The sequence below is a fragment of the Marmota monax genome, unplaced genomic scaffold, assembly GCF_021218885.2.
Source record: "Marmota monax isolate L192 unplaced genomic scaffold, Marmota_monax_Labrador192_F-V1.1 WCK01_AAM20220418_F8-fsc00024, whole genome shotgun sequence".
Lineage (NCBI taxonomy): Eukaryota > Metazoa > Chordata > Mammalia > Rodentia > Sciuridae > Marmota > Marmota monax.
Window position 1 is genome coordinate 2,466,839 of NW_026695224.1, and position 15,824 is coordinate 2,482,662.

At 46.9% G+C, this 15,824-nt stretch overlaps 1 protein-coding gene across 2 annotated transcripts in view; it reads right to left on the reverse strand.

Annotated features, from left to right (window-relative positions):
- The window catches only part of Abcc12 (ATP binding cassette subfamily C member 12), a 62,048-nt gene that overhangs the window by 34,178 nt on the left and 12,046 nt on the right, over window positions 1–15,824 (reverse strand). For both annotated transcript variants that reach the window (XM_046435014.1, XM_046435015.1), the window contains exons 8-13: window positions 15,128–15,235; window positions 13,028–13,306; window positions 9,082–9,153; window positions 5,272–5,396; window positions 2,085–2,157; window positions 344–547 (exon numbers count right to left, since the gene is read on the reverse strand). In XM_046435014.1, coding sequence (XP_046290970.1) covers window positions 344–547; window positions 2,085–2,157; window positions 5,272–5,396; window positions 9,082–9,153; window positions 13,028–13,306; window positions 15,128–15,235 — 861 coding nt within the window. The remainder of the gene's footprint in view (window positions 1–343; window positions 548–2,084; window positions 2,158–5,271; window positions 5,397–9,081; window positions 9,154–13,027; window positions 13,307–15,127; window positions 15,236–15,824) is intronic.

Sequence of the window (15,824 nt, forward strand, 5' to 3'; positions counted from 1 at the left end):
GGTGGGCTATGAACTATTTCCTCCTGGCTCCCCACCAATGGCCCAGAGCTCAGCAGGGGAACCTCATGTCTACCCACAGGTAAAAGTCAATTGTTCCCGCAGAATCCACTCTGATAGAAGAAAGATCTTGGCTCTTCTGAACCCAAAGTTAGGGCCAATAGAGGACACGCACAGAGCACCAGGCTGGGCTGCCTGGAAGTCTGGGGGAATCATTGGTGTCACCTGCTCCCACCATGCCCTGTCCAGGTGAGGACAGCCTCGGATGAGAAAGGTTATACAGGAGACTGAGCATCAAGTGCTACACCCCCACCAAGACCTCATGGATCCTGCATGTCCCAGTCACCTGCAGTTGGTGGGTCACCAGGACGACCGTCTTCCCCCTGAGCGTCTTCTTAATACATTCCTCAAAGACATGCTTCCCCACGTGGGCGTCCACCGACGACAGGGGATCATCCAGCAGGTAGAGCTGACGGTCTGAGTAGACAGCGCGGGCCAGGCTGATCCTCTGCCTCTGACCCCCAGAGAGGTTGAGACCCCGCTCCCCAATCTGTGGACAGGGACAATGGCACCACCCATCATCAGGTCCCAGTTCTCAAAGGACGGGAGCTTCCTGAGGCATCTCAGGATTCAGGGGGAAGACACACAGACTGATCATCCTCTCACCCAAACTCCCCACCCTCTTGCTTCTCTTGCTGCCCCAGGAAGCCCAGTGGGTGGTGGCACCGCAGGAACAGCTTTTTCCAATGCTGAGTGATGGGCGCCTGCCTCACCACCCCCCCATTCCAAAGCACAGCCCACCAATAACACCAAAGAGAGTTGTTTCAGCAGGTAACTCTGGGAGAACAGACCAGTGAACAGGAGGGGAGCCCTTTATTCATTTTCTATGGTGCAGTCACATGCCCCCCATAGGTAAATCTAGACTCCACAAAGAGAGGATGCATGCTCTCTGGTCATTATTTCATTTCTAAGGCCTGGCACCACTCTGGGCATAGAGTAGATGCTCAATAAATATTTACTGAAAGAATGAAGAGCCTCAGTTGCTAACTTCAGGGGATTCCATCCATCTGAACCCAAAGTGAACCCCCATCACATTCAGCAGTTCAGGTGTTAAACTGGGCACTGAGAGCTGGACACACACTGGACAAAATAATAATATGTGCCCGATCTATCAGGAGCTTATGTTTTTAGAGAGCAAAGGGATATAGACAATCATGGTACCACAGCAGAATTCAATAAGTGCCAACTGAGAAGCATATTCAGGGTACTTGGAGGAAAATTGCTTCGGGCTGTGAAACTGCAGAAAAGGAGGTGGCTTTGAGGCTGGAACTCAAAGCAGGGTAACAAGAGCAGGAGAAAAGACTGAGAGGCTCAGAGTGGGTGGGCACTCCGGCAGGTGGGGTAAAGAGGATCACAGCCTGGAAGGGTAGGAGGCCAGAGCGCCTGCTTGCCGGGCCAGGAAGGCTGTGCTGGCCCAGGAGATGGAGGGCCATACTGACTGCCAGTCCGTGAGACTGTGTGTTCTGAGCTGATCTTTTCTCAACTTTCTGAGCTCCACCTGGGCTCCTGGGAAAAGTGGTAAAGATTGTGCAGAGTGCACGAGAAGTCAGCCAGGGAGAGAAGAGAATGGCATGGTCACTCCCAGGTCACTTGAATTGGTAGATCAGCCCAAGACGGAGCCAGGCTCTTTGGACAAGCACCCCAGGGGCAATGTCTGGAGGTGACCCCTACACTTCTGGGCTGGGCAGAGCCAGTGAGGCAAGAAGGAGCCCTTGAGATTCCTGCTGTGTGCAAAACTCCTGGACCCCTGCTTTGGAGAACAGAGCTAGTCCTTGAGGTAAGGAAGCCTTTCCCAAGATGACCAGGCAGATAGGGAGTGGCCTCTGGAAGTGACCACAATGAACCAAACATAAGTGGGCTTGGACTGTGGTGTCCACGAAGTGCAGACCCAGATAGAGAATCCTGGGTGGTCAGAACCTGAACTTTGCCTGTATTTTCTGACAACCTTTCTGCCTCAAGGGCATCTGGATACAGGACTGGGGTTTGCTGGGCAGTTGTGTTGGGGTTCAGCTCCCAGCTCTGCTCACCTCAGTCAGGTCTCCATAAGGGAGGCTGCGGAGGTCCTTCAGGAGGCCACAGACACGAACCGTGTGCTGATACCTGTGGGAATGAAGTCAGAAGTCACCACATGAGAAAGACCCCTAGCACTGCTGCCTGCCTCGGGCTGCTTCTGAAGGCACCATCCATCATCACTGATCAGCTCCCCAGCCAGTTGCCTTGTCTTTGACCTCCCCAGGTCAGCATCCCCTTGGCTCCTGGGGCCTCTCCCCTGACCTGGAACAGAGTTGACTGAGGATGGCTCCTCCCCTTGCAGGGTTCCCACCATACTGGGAAGATGACACCAGAGTACATGAATCCCCTGGAAGGAGTGCCAACTGCTAACACTGCTCATGGGAATCAGAGAATGGGGGCAACCTTGTGGGCGGAGTCACTGGGGAGACAACAGCTGAAGCAAGACAGTGAATGGAAGAGAGATGTGTGGGCGGAGCTTAATGGCATGGGGCTGGGTGATTACAAATGGCAACCCTGACATCTACTGAGCCCCTTTTGCTCCAGAAAACTGCCACATCCACCCATCACTCCTCCCAGGTTGGAGACAATAGGGTCCTCCTGGGACAACCAGAAGGCACAGAGAATGTCACCGAAAGGGAGAGAGGCCACACGGGAGTAGTACTCTCACTTTGGGGCCTCTCAGCCTTTCTTTTGCTCCTTATTTTGCATCAGCCACTGTTAAAGTCTTGGAGTTCAGTCTTTGTGGAGTTTGATTTATGAGGCCCTGAGCGGCTGGACAAGCAACTCATCTGCAAACGGTACCAAAGTTAAGAGGCTCAGCACTAGAGCTGTCCCACTGGGCATGGCACCACTCAGCCCCAGGGAGAAATCCATCCCTTGCGAGTTCTGGCACTGAGTGATCTATAAAAGTCAGGGCTTAGTGGGATGTCCAGGCTGGTGTCATGAAAGAAGCCTGCAACCTCCTTCCTCAGTTTTCTGTGCACCTCAACCCCATTCAGCCCTTCTGTAAAAGAAATGCAGTCCCCCTCAACCATGCTCAGCCAGCCACCTTGGGAACTAGTTTCTGCTCTAAATGGCCCATGTGCCAGGTGGCAGTCAGGTTTGGGCCCCATCCAAGCGGCTGCCAGACCTTACAACTGGACCCTAGGTTTGTATCCTGCTGCACAGGCTGCCTACCTCCACCAGGGTTGATTGCTGATTGACTGAGTGATTGACAGACATCATTAGCATCATCATTATCACATCATCATCATCAGGACCCTGCTTCCGCCATGCACAACAACAGGCAGGCCTCACTTCTCAGACTCCACAAGGCACACCTTCCCAATAAAGGTGCAGTGGCAAGGCAGAAAGCAGGCAGGCCTTGAAATGCTGCCCTTCAGGTGGCACTCAGGCCCCAGGCAGCACTTGACAGCCAGAAGAGAATCTGGGCACAATCCTGAGCATCACACTCATACACCAACCTCAGGTCTGGAGTACACAGTGGTGATGGCTGGAGGCTTTGAAATAAGAATATTTTGGGTTTAAATTGCATGAGGTGACCCTGGACAAGTGACTGTACCTCCCTGGCCCTCATTCTCCACTGGAAGGAAAACACTGCAAAGCCATTGCCTCAAAGTCTTGTGCACAGCAAATCCTCCATCAAGTAATGTCTTTGCCAATCTTCAACCACAAGGCCAGGCCGCTCAGCATATTCTCATCCCCTCACCACACCCCATCTTAAATTCCCTCCTATCCTCCTGCTTCCTGTGGTCCTGAGAGTCACAGTTTCTAACCTAGGAGCCAGACCTCTGCTGAAGTATCAATGAATGGAAGTACTTGATTCATCCCTCAAGGTTAATCAAGTACCACCCTCTCTTGCCTGATCTCTCCCCTCTGGTGATCCCTGCTGCCTTTGGACAACCTGACACGGTCTCATGCCACTCAGCACGATCCTCCCTGAGGTACTGACATTTCTGTGCATCTCTTACAGTCCTTTCCAGATCTGAGCACCTTATGGGCAAAGATTCATCCAGGCCATCTCTGGGTCCCCTGTGGAGTCCTGCATGTTGCAGGCATTTGGTAACTATCTACCCTTTGATTTCCTTGTTGATAAATAAAGGAACCCTCCTTCCAGGCTGCTTCTGTGGAAAGAGAAGCATTCCAGGTGGTGGTAGGAAGCGGCACAGACAGAGGGGGTCAGGTCCAGGAGACCCGAGCAGAATGATTTGGCCACTGCCAAGGACTCCCATGCTGATTGGCTTCCTGTCATGCTTGAGCCTCCTGTTAACAGGATGGCAGGGGCCAAGGGAGGAGGAGGTGGCGTAATGGGCCCCTTGCTGAGAAAGAACATGCTGGCCAATGCCAGTCAGCAGGGACAGAGTGTGTGGGTTCAAGCAACAGAATGAGGAAGTTCAAACTTAGCCAGACTCCTAAAACCAACTCTCTCTCTCTCTTTATTTCAGCACGGTGTTGCTTAAGAAGGTTGCTAAGTGACCCGACTGTCAGGCAGTTCCAACTGCAACAAATGATGCTGGGGTTCAAGACTAAATCCAAAACTCAAGTCTGCCATTTAATAACTTTGACCTTGGGCCAGTCAACTCAATTCTCAGTTCTTCATCTGTAAAATGGGGATGCAATGCCAGGATCCCTCTAAATAGATGGTTAGGGGATACAAATGAGAGAATACACATGGCAAAACACCACACTCAGCAAAGAACCTGGCCTAAAGTGTATCAAATAATTATAACTGAAACTTTGCTTTTATTTCATTAGATCATTTGGAGGACACTAAAGACAATATATCCTGATAACACGGATGTCAATTAACAATGTCAAGGCTGATTAATTGCATGCCGGCTGCTCATGATTTCAAGTGAAGTTTTTGGTTACTCAGCCTAAAGCAAAATTGCCAGATTCATTTTTCTCCAGTCAGACAACATATGCCCTGTTTCAGAGAACCACAGAACATATGGTGCTCCGCCCTGGGAACAAAGTGTCAATTGCATCCTCTCCTCCAGTGTGCAGTCACAGGTCTGCAGAATGTGCCTCTCCCGAACTCTTGGGTCAGGAAGGGAAAAAACTGTGCTTGTGTGGATCCCATGAATGTTTCATCAGAACTCATTAAAGAAACCCACTTAGCGATCATTACCAATGGCATCAGCATCTGCAACAGAGCGTACCAAATACTACAGAGCTTCGCACTTTAAAAGTTAATGTTACCTTTGGTGATCGTACTTTTCTCCAAATAATATGTTTTCTCTCACATTTCCATGAAAGATCCACGCTTGCTGTGAAACATAGGCCAAGGTCCCGTTGACAGCCACAATCCCTTTCTGTAACTGCATCTGCAGTGACAATACCAGAAAAGCCTCAGGAGCCAAACCTTGAGGCCTTTACAAAAGCCCGTTGCTCTCAGCCACCCCCTAATTCTTTGAGCATTGATTATGGAGGTGCAAGAGGTCGATAATTTGCCTTGTCCGTGCTCTGCGAAGCCCAGCTCTGCAGATGGAGAGTCTCAAAGTCAAACACCTGCAAGGGCCCAGGAGGGAACATTAGGGAATAAGCAATGGCAAGCCCTACTGCAAACTGGAGAGCACAGGCTGCAGGGCCATGTCACACACGGCACCCCTGTGCCAACTACAACTACACCTCCTGAGCCAACGGATCACAAGAGGCTCCCTTTTTTCCAGGTGCACTGACAGGCTTTGGCCCTCCTTAGCCAAGTCCCCAGGGAGCAGGACACAGCCTGCACTGCTGTGGGTAGTGGCCCTAGTGTGCCTCACCTTAAGGAAGGTAGCTACAGCTCAGTGGCACAGTTGGCACCATGCAAGAATGTGGGCCAGGTGTTATCAGAGTTTCTGCTTTTTCAAGAGGAATGGAAAAATCTAGTTTCATATGAGACTTTTGGGACTTTTAAAACATTGAGCAATCTCATCAAAAAACATGCATGATATGCCTCACCAAAAGGTGAAAGATGGAGAAAGGAGCCAATATGGCAGCCATTGGTTACAAGAGGCCACTGAGTATTTGAAATGTGTCTAGTCTGAATTGAGGTGTGCTATGTGTCAAGTAGACATTAGATTCCAAAGAATTACTAGGATAAACAAAATGAACATGAAATATCTTACTAACAATTATTTTCTTTGCAAATTATGTTGGTAATCCATTGGGTTAAATAAAAATATATTAAAATTAATTTCTCCATTTGTTCAAAAAAAAGAAGTAAAGGAGAACAAGGTAACATATTCTGTATCTTGACTGTTGCCATTTTTTATATTTGTGTTGTCAAAATTCATATAACTAAATAGGGCAAATTATACCATATATAAATTATATCTCAACAAACAAATTTTATCTTAAAAATAAATCTAGTTCATGAGCTGTCTTAACAGTATTGGGCACATACTAACCACCTGATAAATAATGGCTACTATTATGATCCATTAAAACAACCAGCATCAGGCTGTTTCATAGTGGGGTATGGAGGGGGGCATGGGAGGAATAGACGAACTCTCTGGATAGGGCAGAGGGGTGGGAGGGGAAAGGGGGGAACTCGGGGGTAGAAATGATGGTGGAATGTGATGAACATGATTATCCAAAGTACATGTATAAAGACACGAATGGTGTGAATATACTTTGTATACAACCAGAGATATGAAAAATTGTGCTCTATTTGTGTAATATGAATTGTAATGCATTCCACTGTTGCATATAACAAATCAGAATTAAAAAATGCATGAACTCCTGTTTGTGACCCTTGGGTAGATAAGGCCATCTAAGATGACCCCACATGATCGGCTTCTGTTAGGTCATGGTAGATATTAGTGATGGTGCAATGTTCAAAGACACTGGGAAAGAGGACGTCTGAGACAGGCCATGTGCTCAGGCTGATGCACAGGGGACAGCAGCAGGGTTGTTTTTTTCCCCTGTTTTTAGGGCAGGGAAGGAAGGTGGCAAAGCTGTTAAAGGATGTGGTGCCATTTCATCTCAAGAATGGTCCAAGAGACATAGAATTAGACTCAGAAGAGAGACGATGATGTTAACAATAACTGTAATAACGATAGAAGATAAAAATGTGTGGGCAGTGGAGTCTTACTGAGCCATAAAGAAGAATGAAATCATGTCATTTTCAGGAAAATGGATGGAACTTGAGAACATGGTGTTAAGCAAAATAAGCCAACTTCAGAAAGTTAAGGGTGGTTATGTTTTTTCTCATATGTGGAAACTAGAGAGGAAAAAGGAAAAGAAAGTTAGGGGCAGGGGAATCTCATGAAAATCAAAGAGACCTGAGTAGAGTAAGTAAAAGGGACCGGCGGGGAGGGAGGAGAAGAGGAAATGGGTAAATACTGGGGAGTGATGTTGGCCAAATTATATTGTTGCATTGTGTGCATGTACGAATATGTAACAATGAAGCCCACCATTATATACAGCTATAATGTACCAATAAAAAGTATGGGAAAATGTGTAGGTATATTTCAGGCACTTGTGAAGTATATATAAAGATTTTTATCACCATGACTGGCTTTGGGAATTATCCTACAACTATTCCATAAATTTTCTCATTTCATCCTCACTAAGCTCCATCTTATAGATGAAAAAACAAGACTCAGAAAGGTTAATTCACCTAACCAAGGCTAAACAGTGAGCAGACTGGAGCCCATGGGCTTCCTGCCTCCCCTCTGCCCATGGTGAGGGGCCTGATCTCCCCACTGTATCATGGGGATAGATTCTATTTTCTCTGAGAAGTTCCAAAGGAGCAGACCAAAAGACAGAAGTTAAAAGAAAGCAAGTTTGGTTTCAGTATATATCAAACCACTCCAAAGAGGGAACTTTATATGAAGTTATTGTTTCCCCATCACTGGTGACACCTGAGCACAGGTTGGATCATCTCTTCCACTGTCAAGAGGATCCATGCTCTTATGGGGAGAATTGGGCTGGATCACCTCCAACATCCCTGCCAACTCCAGGGTCATCACTAGGCAAGCATGCTGAATCCCAGAGAGCACAGGTGACCTCAGGGGCTCACCCACTTAGCCCTGGCCTCCACCTCCAGGCAGAAAAGGGGACCTCACTCTTTCTACAGAGTAGTCAACAGAGACTGAAAGAAGTTCCTCATGTTGGAGCTTATAATACACACACGACCCTCCCCATTCTGCTCCACTGAGCCAGGTATCTTTGTTTCCTCAGAGACACCCCAACCTCTTCCTGTTGCACACAATCCCAGCTGGAAAACAAACAAACAAACTTCTCCCAAACTTATCTTTAGGGACAGTGGAGTGAAAAGAAGAAGGAACTTAATATTTTTCCCCAGAAAATTTCTCATTCATTTAGGATGCAACTTAGGAGCCATGACAACACGGAGGCCTGCGGATGCAGTAAACGACTTCACCCTTTCCCCTGGAGTCACACAGCTAGAGGTAGGAGAGAAGGAACAGGACCCAGCTTCTTCCCTCTTCCTGCACAAGATTTGTAAAGAAGTTGGAGGCACGTTGCTGCTTTAGTGTAAGCCTCCATTCAACCTCTCCTTCCTGGAGGCAGGCCTGGTTGAGCATCTGCTCTTGGCAGACACTGGGGCAGGTGCTGGGGACATGGAGATGAACGAGAGAAAAGGACATCTGAAGTCACCGTGAATGCCAGACTCCTTTGTTTTCCATGAAGCTGCCTTGCTGGATTTTCTAAATCAGAGCAGCTCAGGTCCTGGGGAAAACCATGAGCTTAATGATCCATCACTTCCTTTGACCAAGATGGGGTTTTAGGTAAGGAAGCAGGCACCATTTAACACACATCCTCAGGGAGCAAACTCAAGAGTGCGTGCAAAGCTTAGCCCTTGTTTAGCTGAGGGGCACAGAGCTACTAAGTACATCAACCTCCCAGAAAGCATCATTAACTATGTGCACAGTGCCCAGTGCAGCCAATCCCATGCACTGAGTCCACGATTCCACCACCCGAAAGCCCCCAAACTCCGCAGGAGGATAAGCATTTCACTGCCATTCTGGTGCCCTGTTTCACAGCACCCACCACTCGGCTTACCTGTCCTAGGAGAGCTGCAATGAGGGAGCTCTTTCCACTTCCGACATTCCCGCATATCCCTAGGACCTTCCCCTGCCAGAGAAATAGAGATAAGCCACAGTCACTCTCCTAAGTCCTCAGAGGGTCATGGGCCAAAGCCATCCCTCCCAGTCTATGTTGGCTAGGCTCGGACAGGGCAAGGGGTCACGACTGGCTCTCTGATGTGACTGCCGCAGACTCTCATCAGAAACTCAGCACACACAGCCCGGGAAGATGCAGAAATGTAAGTCTTAATTAAGTGTTCTCCCTTGTGCAGCATAGCAGAGCACCCAGAGGGCGTCTAGAAATCATGTACGGGCACTGATGTAAAACAGCCTTGTGAGAGACACAGGCCCTGGACGTGAGCACTGTCCTGTGCCCAAGTCCCAGGAACGCAAATCTAATGTAAGCTAAATGTCTCTACAGCCCAGGGGTTTGGGAGTAGCCTTTGAAGTATGGCGAGCTGGGTGCTTTTCAAGTCATTTTTAAATGAATTCCTCCACCAAAACAACTCAATTTTAAAATACTGAACAGTTGTACTATTTCAACGTGTTGGACTCATGGATGACTCTACAGTGGCAGATTTATGAATTCAACCATCAAATTGTTATTTAGCACTCGTTATGTGCCGGGCGTTGTTCTGAGCACCAGCAGCAACACACACAACAAGGAGCTCAACAGATCGGTTCTGTGTCTGTCCCCACAGAGCTCGTTTTAGTTGGAGAAGACGGACAGGAAGCCATAGAAGGGAAAAGTGAAAAGCGGGGAAGAGTCAGGGCGTGTGGGGGCGCAGCTGTGCCAGGAAAGCCTTCCTGGAAAGGAGGGTGTCTTTGAGTTCTCCCAGAATCAGCCACTTAATCGAGGATTTGAGTGAAAGCGACGAATTTGGGAGGTACAGGAAATCAACAGGAGAGAAGAGGGGAGCGATATAGAAAAGGGAAGGTGGCCCCAAAAGGTATATTAAGTCAGCTCTCACAGGAAGCCAATGAAGCGCCATGCTGCAGGGAAACTCCTAGAAACTGAGTATGGTTTTATATGAACACCCCAACAGTCATTATCTGTGGGCTGCTCCCTGGGCTCTTAAGGTCTTAGAGCTCAGTGGGTAGGGTGGAGAGCCACAGATCTGTAGATCTGGCCAGAACACAACTAAAGACCCAAGACATATGGACCATGCATAGCATCTGGTACATTGCTGTTTGAATAAGACCCAAAGGAAGTAAGGGAGGAGGCCACACAGACCTCTGCAGGGAGATACTTACTATAGGCAGAGTCTTCAGATAGAGACTCTGAGGTAGCAACATGCCTATGGGTGCATTCAAGCAGAGACTACGATATTTCCCATGGAACATTCTGGAACATTTGCATTTAGCCCTGTTCCCTGCCATCCCTAGAGCAAAGATGCCCAACATGGGGCCAGATATGGCTGCTTTCCCACCTCATGCTAGACCAGAAGGCCCATCACCTGCCTGCCACACTCAACACCTGAGGGTTGCCACCTGTCATCATAATTCCTTTGACAACTCTTTACTGAATTCCAGATATCATACTAGGTTGGAGATAAAACAGTGACCAGGACAGATGTGGTCCCCGCCCTTGGAGAGCTCACAGTTTCATTAGAGCTGCAGGTATAGGAAGGCTCTCCTTTTTAATTCCACTAAAAGGACTTCAAGGAACTTGATAACATGGAAACCTTGGGACAAAGAGATCACAGGTATGGATCCAGCCTCACTGGGTACTTGGCTCTCCCTCAGTCCTGTCCATTTTGGAGGGCCAGATAAGAGCCCTCTAGAGCTATCCTTATATTCAGCAGAAAATCCATGAGGCCTGCATCCTCCAGGCTTCTGATTATTTTATGTGTTCACTTAGCAAACATTATTGGGAACATCTGAGCCAGGCCCTGAGCTCAGGGCTAAGGACATAATTCTGAACAACACACCCTGACCTCATCCTGGAGGATAGACTCTAATGGAATTGGGAAAGCACAGATGGCCTAAATTTAGGACATTTAAGAGCAGCACTTCAGCTGGACATGATTGTTGTTAAAGGAAATAAGGCAACAGCAGGTGCTGACATCAGCTGACAATTTGAGCTTAGTATTTTTTTTATGAGTCTGTCTATTCTTACAACCACCTTGTGAAATAGGTACTATTATAAAATCCATGGATCAGATAAAAAGACTGAGATTTCAGGAGCTCAGGCAATATACTCAAAGTCAAGTGGTTGGTACTGGAACCAAGGTCCATAAGTCTCCAGAAGCATATTCTGAACCCACATGTTCACTGTATGGCCCCCAACTATAGCTTCTGCTTATTTTACAAAATATTGGCCATGCTCTTGATGTACAGATCCAGACATTACCAACATACTGAAAGAGCATTTGGAGTAAAGCAATGATAGAGTTAAATGGCAGTTTCTTTATATGGGGGCAGTTTGCTAGGGCCTTTCTGAAGCAACTGGGAAAGCAGGGTTGGAGCAGTCAGGGGCTGCACCAGAGAGGCCACGATAGAGTGAGGAGAAGGCAGAGTGGCTGCATTCAACAGCACTTAACCGAGACCCGAGCTCAACTGCACTCAGTCCACAAATATCAGATATCATTTTCAATAAATATGTGGCAGACAGTCTTGTCAGCCTCAAGAGGTACTATTTTCACGCTGCTATTAAGCTTAACATTGCATAATAAATAAGAACCTCTCCTTCTATGGTATTTGCATAGTGAAAGAGAGAGAGAGTCAACAAGATGGGAGATTAAAATACTAGGCAAAAGATTAATGCTGAGCCCTCTGTAGCAAAATCAACACCTCCACCTTGGGAATGCTAATGCCAGGTTCCCAGTGCAAGAAAATACATGCAGGAGATGCAAGAGCAAGCCAAGAATTCCCTAAATTCATAGCTTCATCTAAAAACCCTGATCTCAGTCCTGAGGAAAGGGAGGACCCACAGTGTCTGCCTGACTTCGCTGGCTTTGTTCTGGGTTGCTTGTGGATCTCATTTTACTTTTTACAAGAGCAATATTTCATGGTGGTTCAGAGTATAAACTCTGGAGTTTGGCACTGTGTGTATCAAGTCCTCCTCTGCCATTTGACCTTGGGCAAGTTGTTTAACTTCCTAGACACCTGAGTTCCCTCGATGATAAAGTCGGGGTATTATAGTGCCTACCTCGTAAGGCTATTGGAGTGGCTAAATGAGTTAATTATGTACCTGGTAAGTAGTAAGTGCTCCTGTCCGTTATTATGATTTATCTTAATATTCCAATGTTAAGAAAAAAAATCTAATAAAAAAGCTAGTCAGTTTGAGGCTAACTACCTGAAATGGATTGTCCATTCAAAATTGCATCTGGCTCCAAAGGAGGCATTGAAAACCAGTACTAATATGAAGTCATCTTCCAGAAGTTAAGTTTGAGGAGAATGTCTCCAATGTTTACCCACCTGGTTTTTAAATTGGGGTTGGGGGTGGGGGAGGCAACAAAGAATCTGGTGAGAGACATCCTGCAACTGCTTCCAGCTCAAACTGAATTTTAGAAGGCCATAGCTATGCCATACAAGAGGAAGGAGGCCATACTTTTAGACTCACTACAGTTTGGTTATCAAAAGGGCCCCCAAAGGTCCATGTGTTAAAGGCTTGGTGGTGTTATTGGGAGGTGGTGTTGACTTTTAGGAGAAGAGGTCTTATGGAGGGGTCTTAGGTCATTAGAGGCATGCCCTCAAAAGGGATGTGGGACCTGATCTCTCTTTCTCTTATCTCCTTACTCATGATGCAAGTGATTTGCTCTTCCACACTCTTCCCGCCAGGATGAGCTTCCCTCACCAAAGGCCCAAAGGCAAGGGGCTGCCAATCTTGGATGGAAACCTCCAGATCTATGCGCCCAGAGCAACTTAGAAGTCAATTGTCTGAGGTGTTTCATTATAAAATGCAAAGCTAACACACCCACCTTTCTCACCACAAAGCTTATGTTATGCAGAATTGATTTGGGACTGTCACTCTGTTCCTCTGAGCCAGCAGCTCCCTGGGCCGATGGACTGTGCTCAGCGTATACCTCCTGCCTCTGTTTCTTGACAAAGTGCCTTTTCTGGTCCTGCGCTTTCTTTGAGTTATTCTTCTTGCTGGTTTCTTGCTCCCATGTCAAGGTGGCATTTGCTAAAAGCAAGACAATATCTGGGTCTTCCGGTTGGGTGATGTAAGATGGGGGGCTTTTATCTACGAGAATTTTCTAAGAGTAAAGAGACAAAATTAGATGGGCAGATGTCATCCATTTGCAAGAATCTCCCCAATATTTCTTCTAATGACCCCCAAATCACAATCTTGGTGGTTCTACCCAAGAAATCCAGGAAAGATATTCTGAAGTTATTTCCCCGGGAGAAGAATAGTCCACTATTACATTTTCTCTGGGACAGATGCCTCTTTAACCATGAGGCTCATGTGGGTCACCTACACTGGAGAATGCTGATTCTAGCTACATTTTACACTCATGTGTTAGATAATCCGCCTTTGCCTGCCTTTGGCTGTGGAACTTCTCTGTTTGACACTAATGTATGTAAAACCAAGGTCATGTGCTTAAGTCTCTATTGTGTCCTCTTTTTACATCCCCACTCCGCCTTGCTCAACCAAGTGTTTGCCACGTGCCTACCAGGTGCCTGGCTAGGGGATAAACAGCAGAAATGCAAATGTAAAATGAGGCCGGTTCTTGTCCTTGTCTGGGAGGAGATGGGAACATGCATAGATGGTTTCAGTGAAATGTGACAAGGACAAAGCACTGTAATTTCCAGAGAAGGGACACTTGTCTCCCCATCTGGAGGTCCACGTAGTTGACGACCAATCTGAGTCTGTACAGGTGCTACACGGGCAGAGATGAGGAACGGGAGGGAGGGTGAGAACTTGTGCGTGGAGGACCCAACATGGGAGAGATAAGGATGCCTGCAGAACACGGTTTGTTGTTAGGGAGGGGGGAAGGCGTCAACAAGAAGTTCAGGAGTACTTGAGTCACAGGGCTCAAAGTAGGAAGGGGATGGGAAACAACAGAGACAAAACCAAGGAGCCATTGATGGACGGCTTGAGGTCAGTCCTGGAGGGGACAAGTGTTCTAGAATTTCAAGCATGTAAGAATCCATTATGGAACCAATATTTCAACAGCTCTCTGAGAGCTGTAATAATATACACGTGGTGGTGGTGATTCTGGTGTTGCCTTTAGAAAGCAATAACATTTCTTACAATGGTGCCTCTCAAAATGGGGAGCATATAGTGATCAGGAGGTGACTCAACAGGGCTCTAAATTCTTGAATGTGGAGAGTGAGAAGAGAGGTATGGGAACCCAAGATGCTGCTGATGATTTCCAGATGCCTGGTTTGGGTGAGTAGGACCATATGATTAATTCCTAAATATCTGAAGTGCTATTTTCTTGACTAGCATGCCCCTTTTCTCCATTCTTCACCTGGACTTCAAAACCACTTTTGTCTATACTTTTTGCATGTCACTTAATATCCTTACCATGTACATAAATTACTAGTGTACCCGGTCCTAGATCAGAATGGGGGCACTTGAGGTAAAGACTCTCTTATATTTGAACTTCCCACATGCTTTGTATATAGAAGACACATAGTGAATCTTTGATGAGTGAATAAAATGTGACTAAATGGAGGTCACTTTATTCTTTATCACTTCCATCATCACACCCATCGCAGCTCAAACTAGGTAAACAGGGGGGGAAGATTCAGAGCAACAGAGCAAACCCATACCCACTGCTAGAACAATTTTAAATTTATTGTTTGGATCAAGAGTAAAGGTCAGGAACATCATCTCCATGGACAGAGATTCTATTTTATTTTTCCCACAAGGGCAGAACACCTATAAAACTCACACGGATCCCTCCTCCATGCTTATTTATTGCTCTAACTCTAAATGGATATCCTTCTCTCAATGTCAACCCAACAGGGGACCCAGCTCTCCAGTGGATTGGTGCAGCATCCCCAGATCTGAGAATTTTCCCACCCAGAAATGAGATCTCTCTTCCCTACTCACCCAGTGTTAGTTATACCTTCATTCTCCTTAGAGAGACATTGGCTTCGGCCATTGCTTTGACTGAGAAAGGCAAGATTGCAATTGAAAACTTCATTACATTAAACATGGCAATCACACTAAATGCCTGAAGAACAAAAGAGAGACACAAGGGTTTAGGAGGGGAAGCTGTGTTGACTCTAAACTATTCTATCCATGGGGGTTAAACTTACTGAGATAAAAAATGGTAGCACAGTTGGGATTCACAGAGGAACGTTTTGGTTTTTTTCATTTCATGGCTCAGAAACCATGGGTTTAGAAAATTAGGGACAGTGGAATCCTCATCTATGTTGCTTCTGAATTTTCACCATAATAGTAGGAAATGTATCCCCTTGTCTCTGTTGAACCAGAAGGGAGGCCTTTTAACTGAATACTTCTGGAAATCTCCATCCACACCACGTTCTTCTTTAAGTCTAGACCATTCAATGTGCAGATTTTCCTAGGTCATTCTCTGCTCTTTATTCTTCAGGGCCATCTGACCCTTTGGGACTAAAGGTTCCCTTCTCCACACCACACATAATAACCCCAGGGATGGAAGTGGTAGGCTCCCTAGAAGGATCTGCTTGCCCCTGCTGACTTGACCTTCGGCTCTCCTGCTCTCAGTACCTGGCCTCTGTGCCCTGCCTCCCCCCGACACATACACACACACCAATGCCAGATTTGAGAGCTTTTGTTCC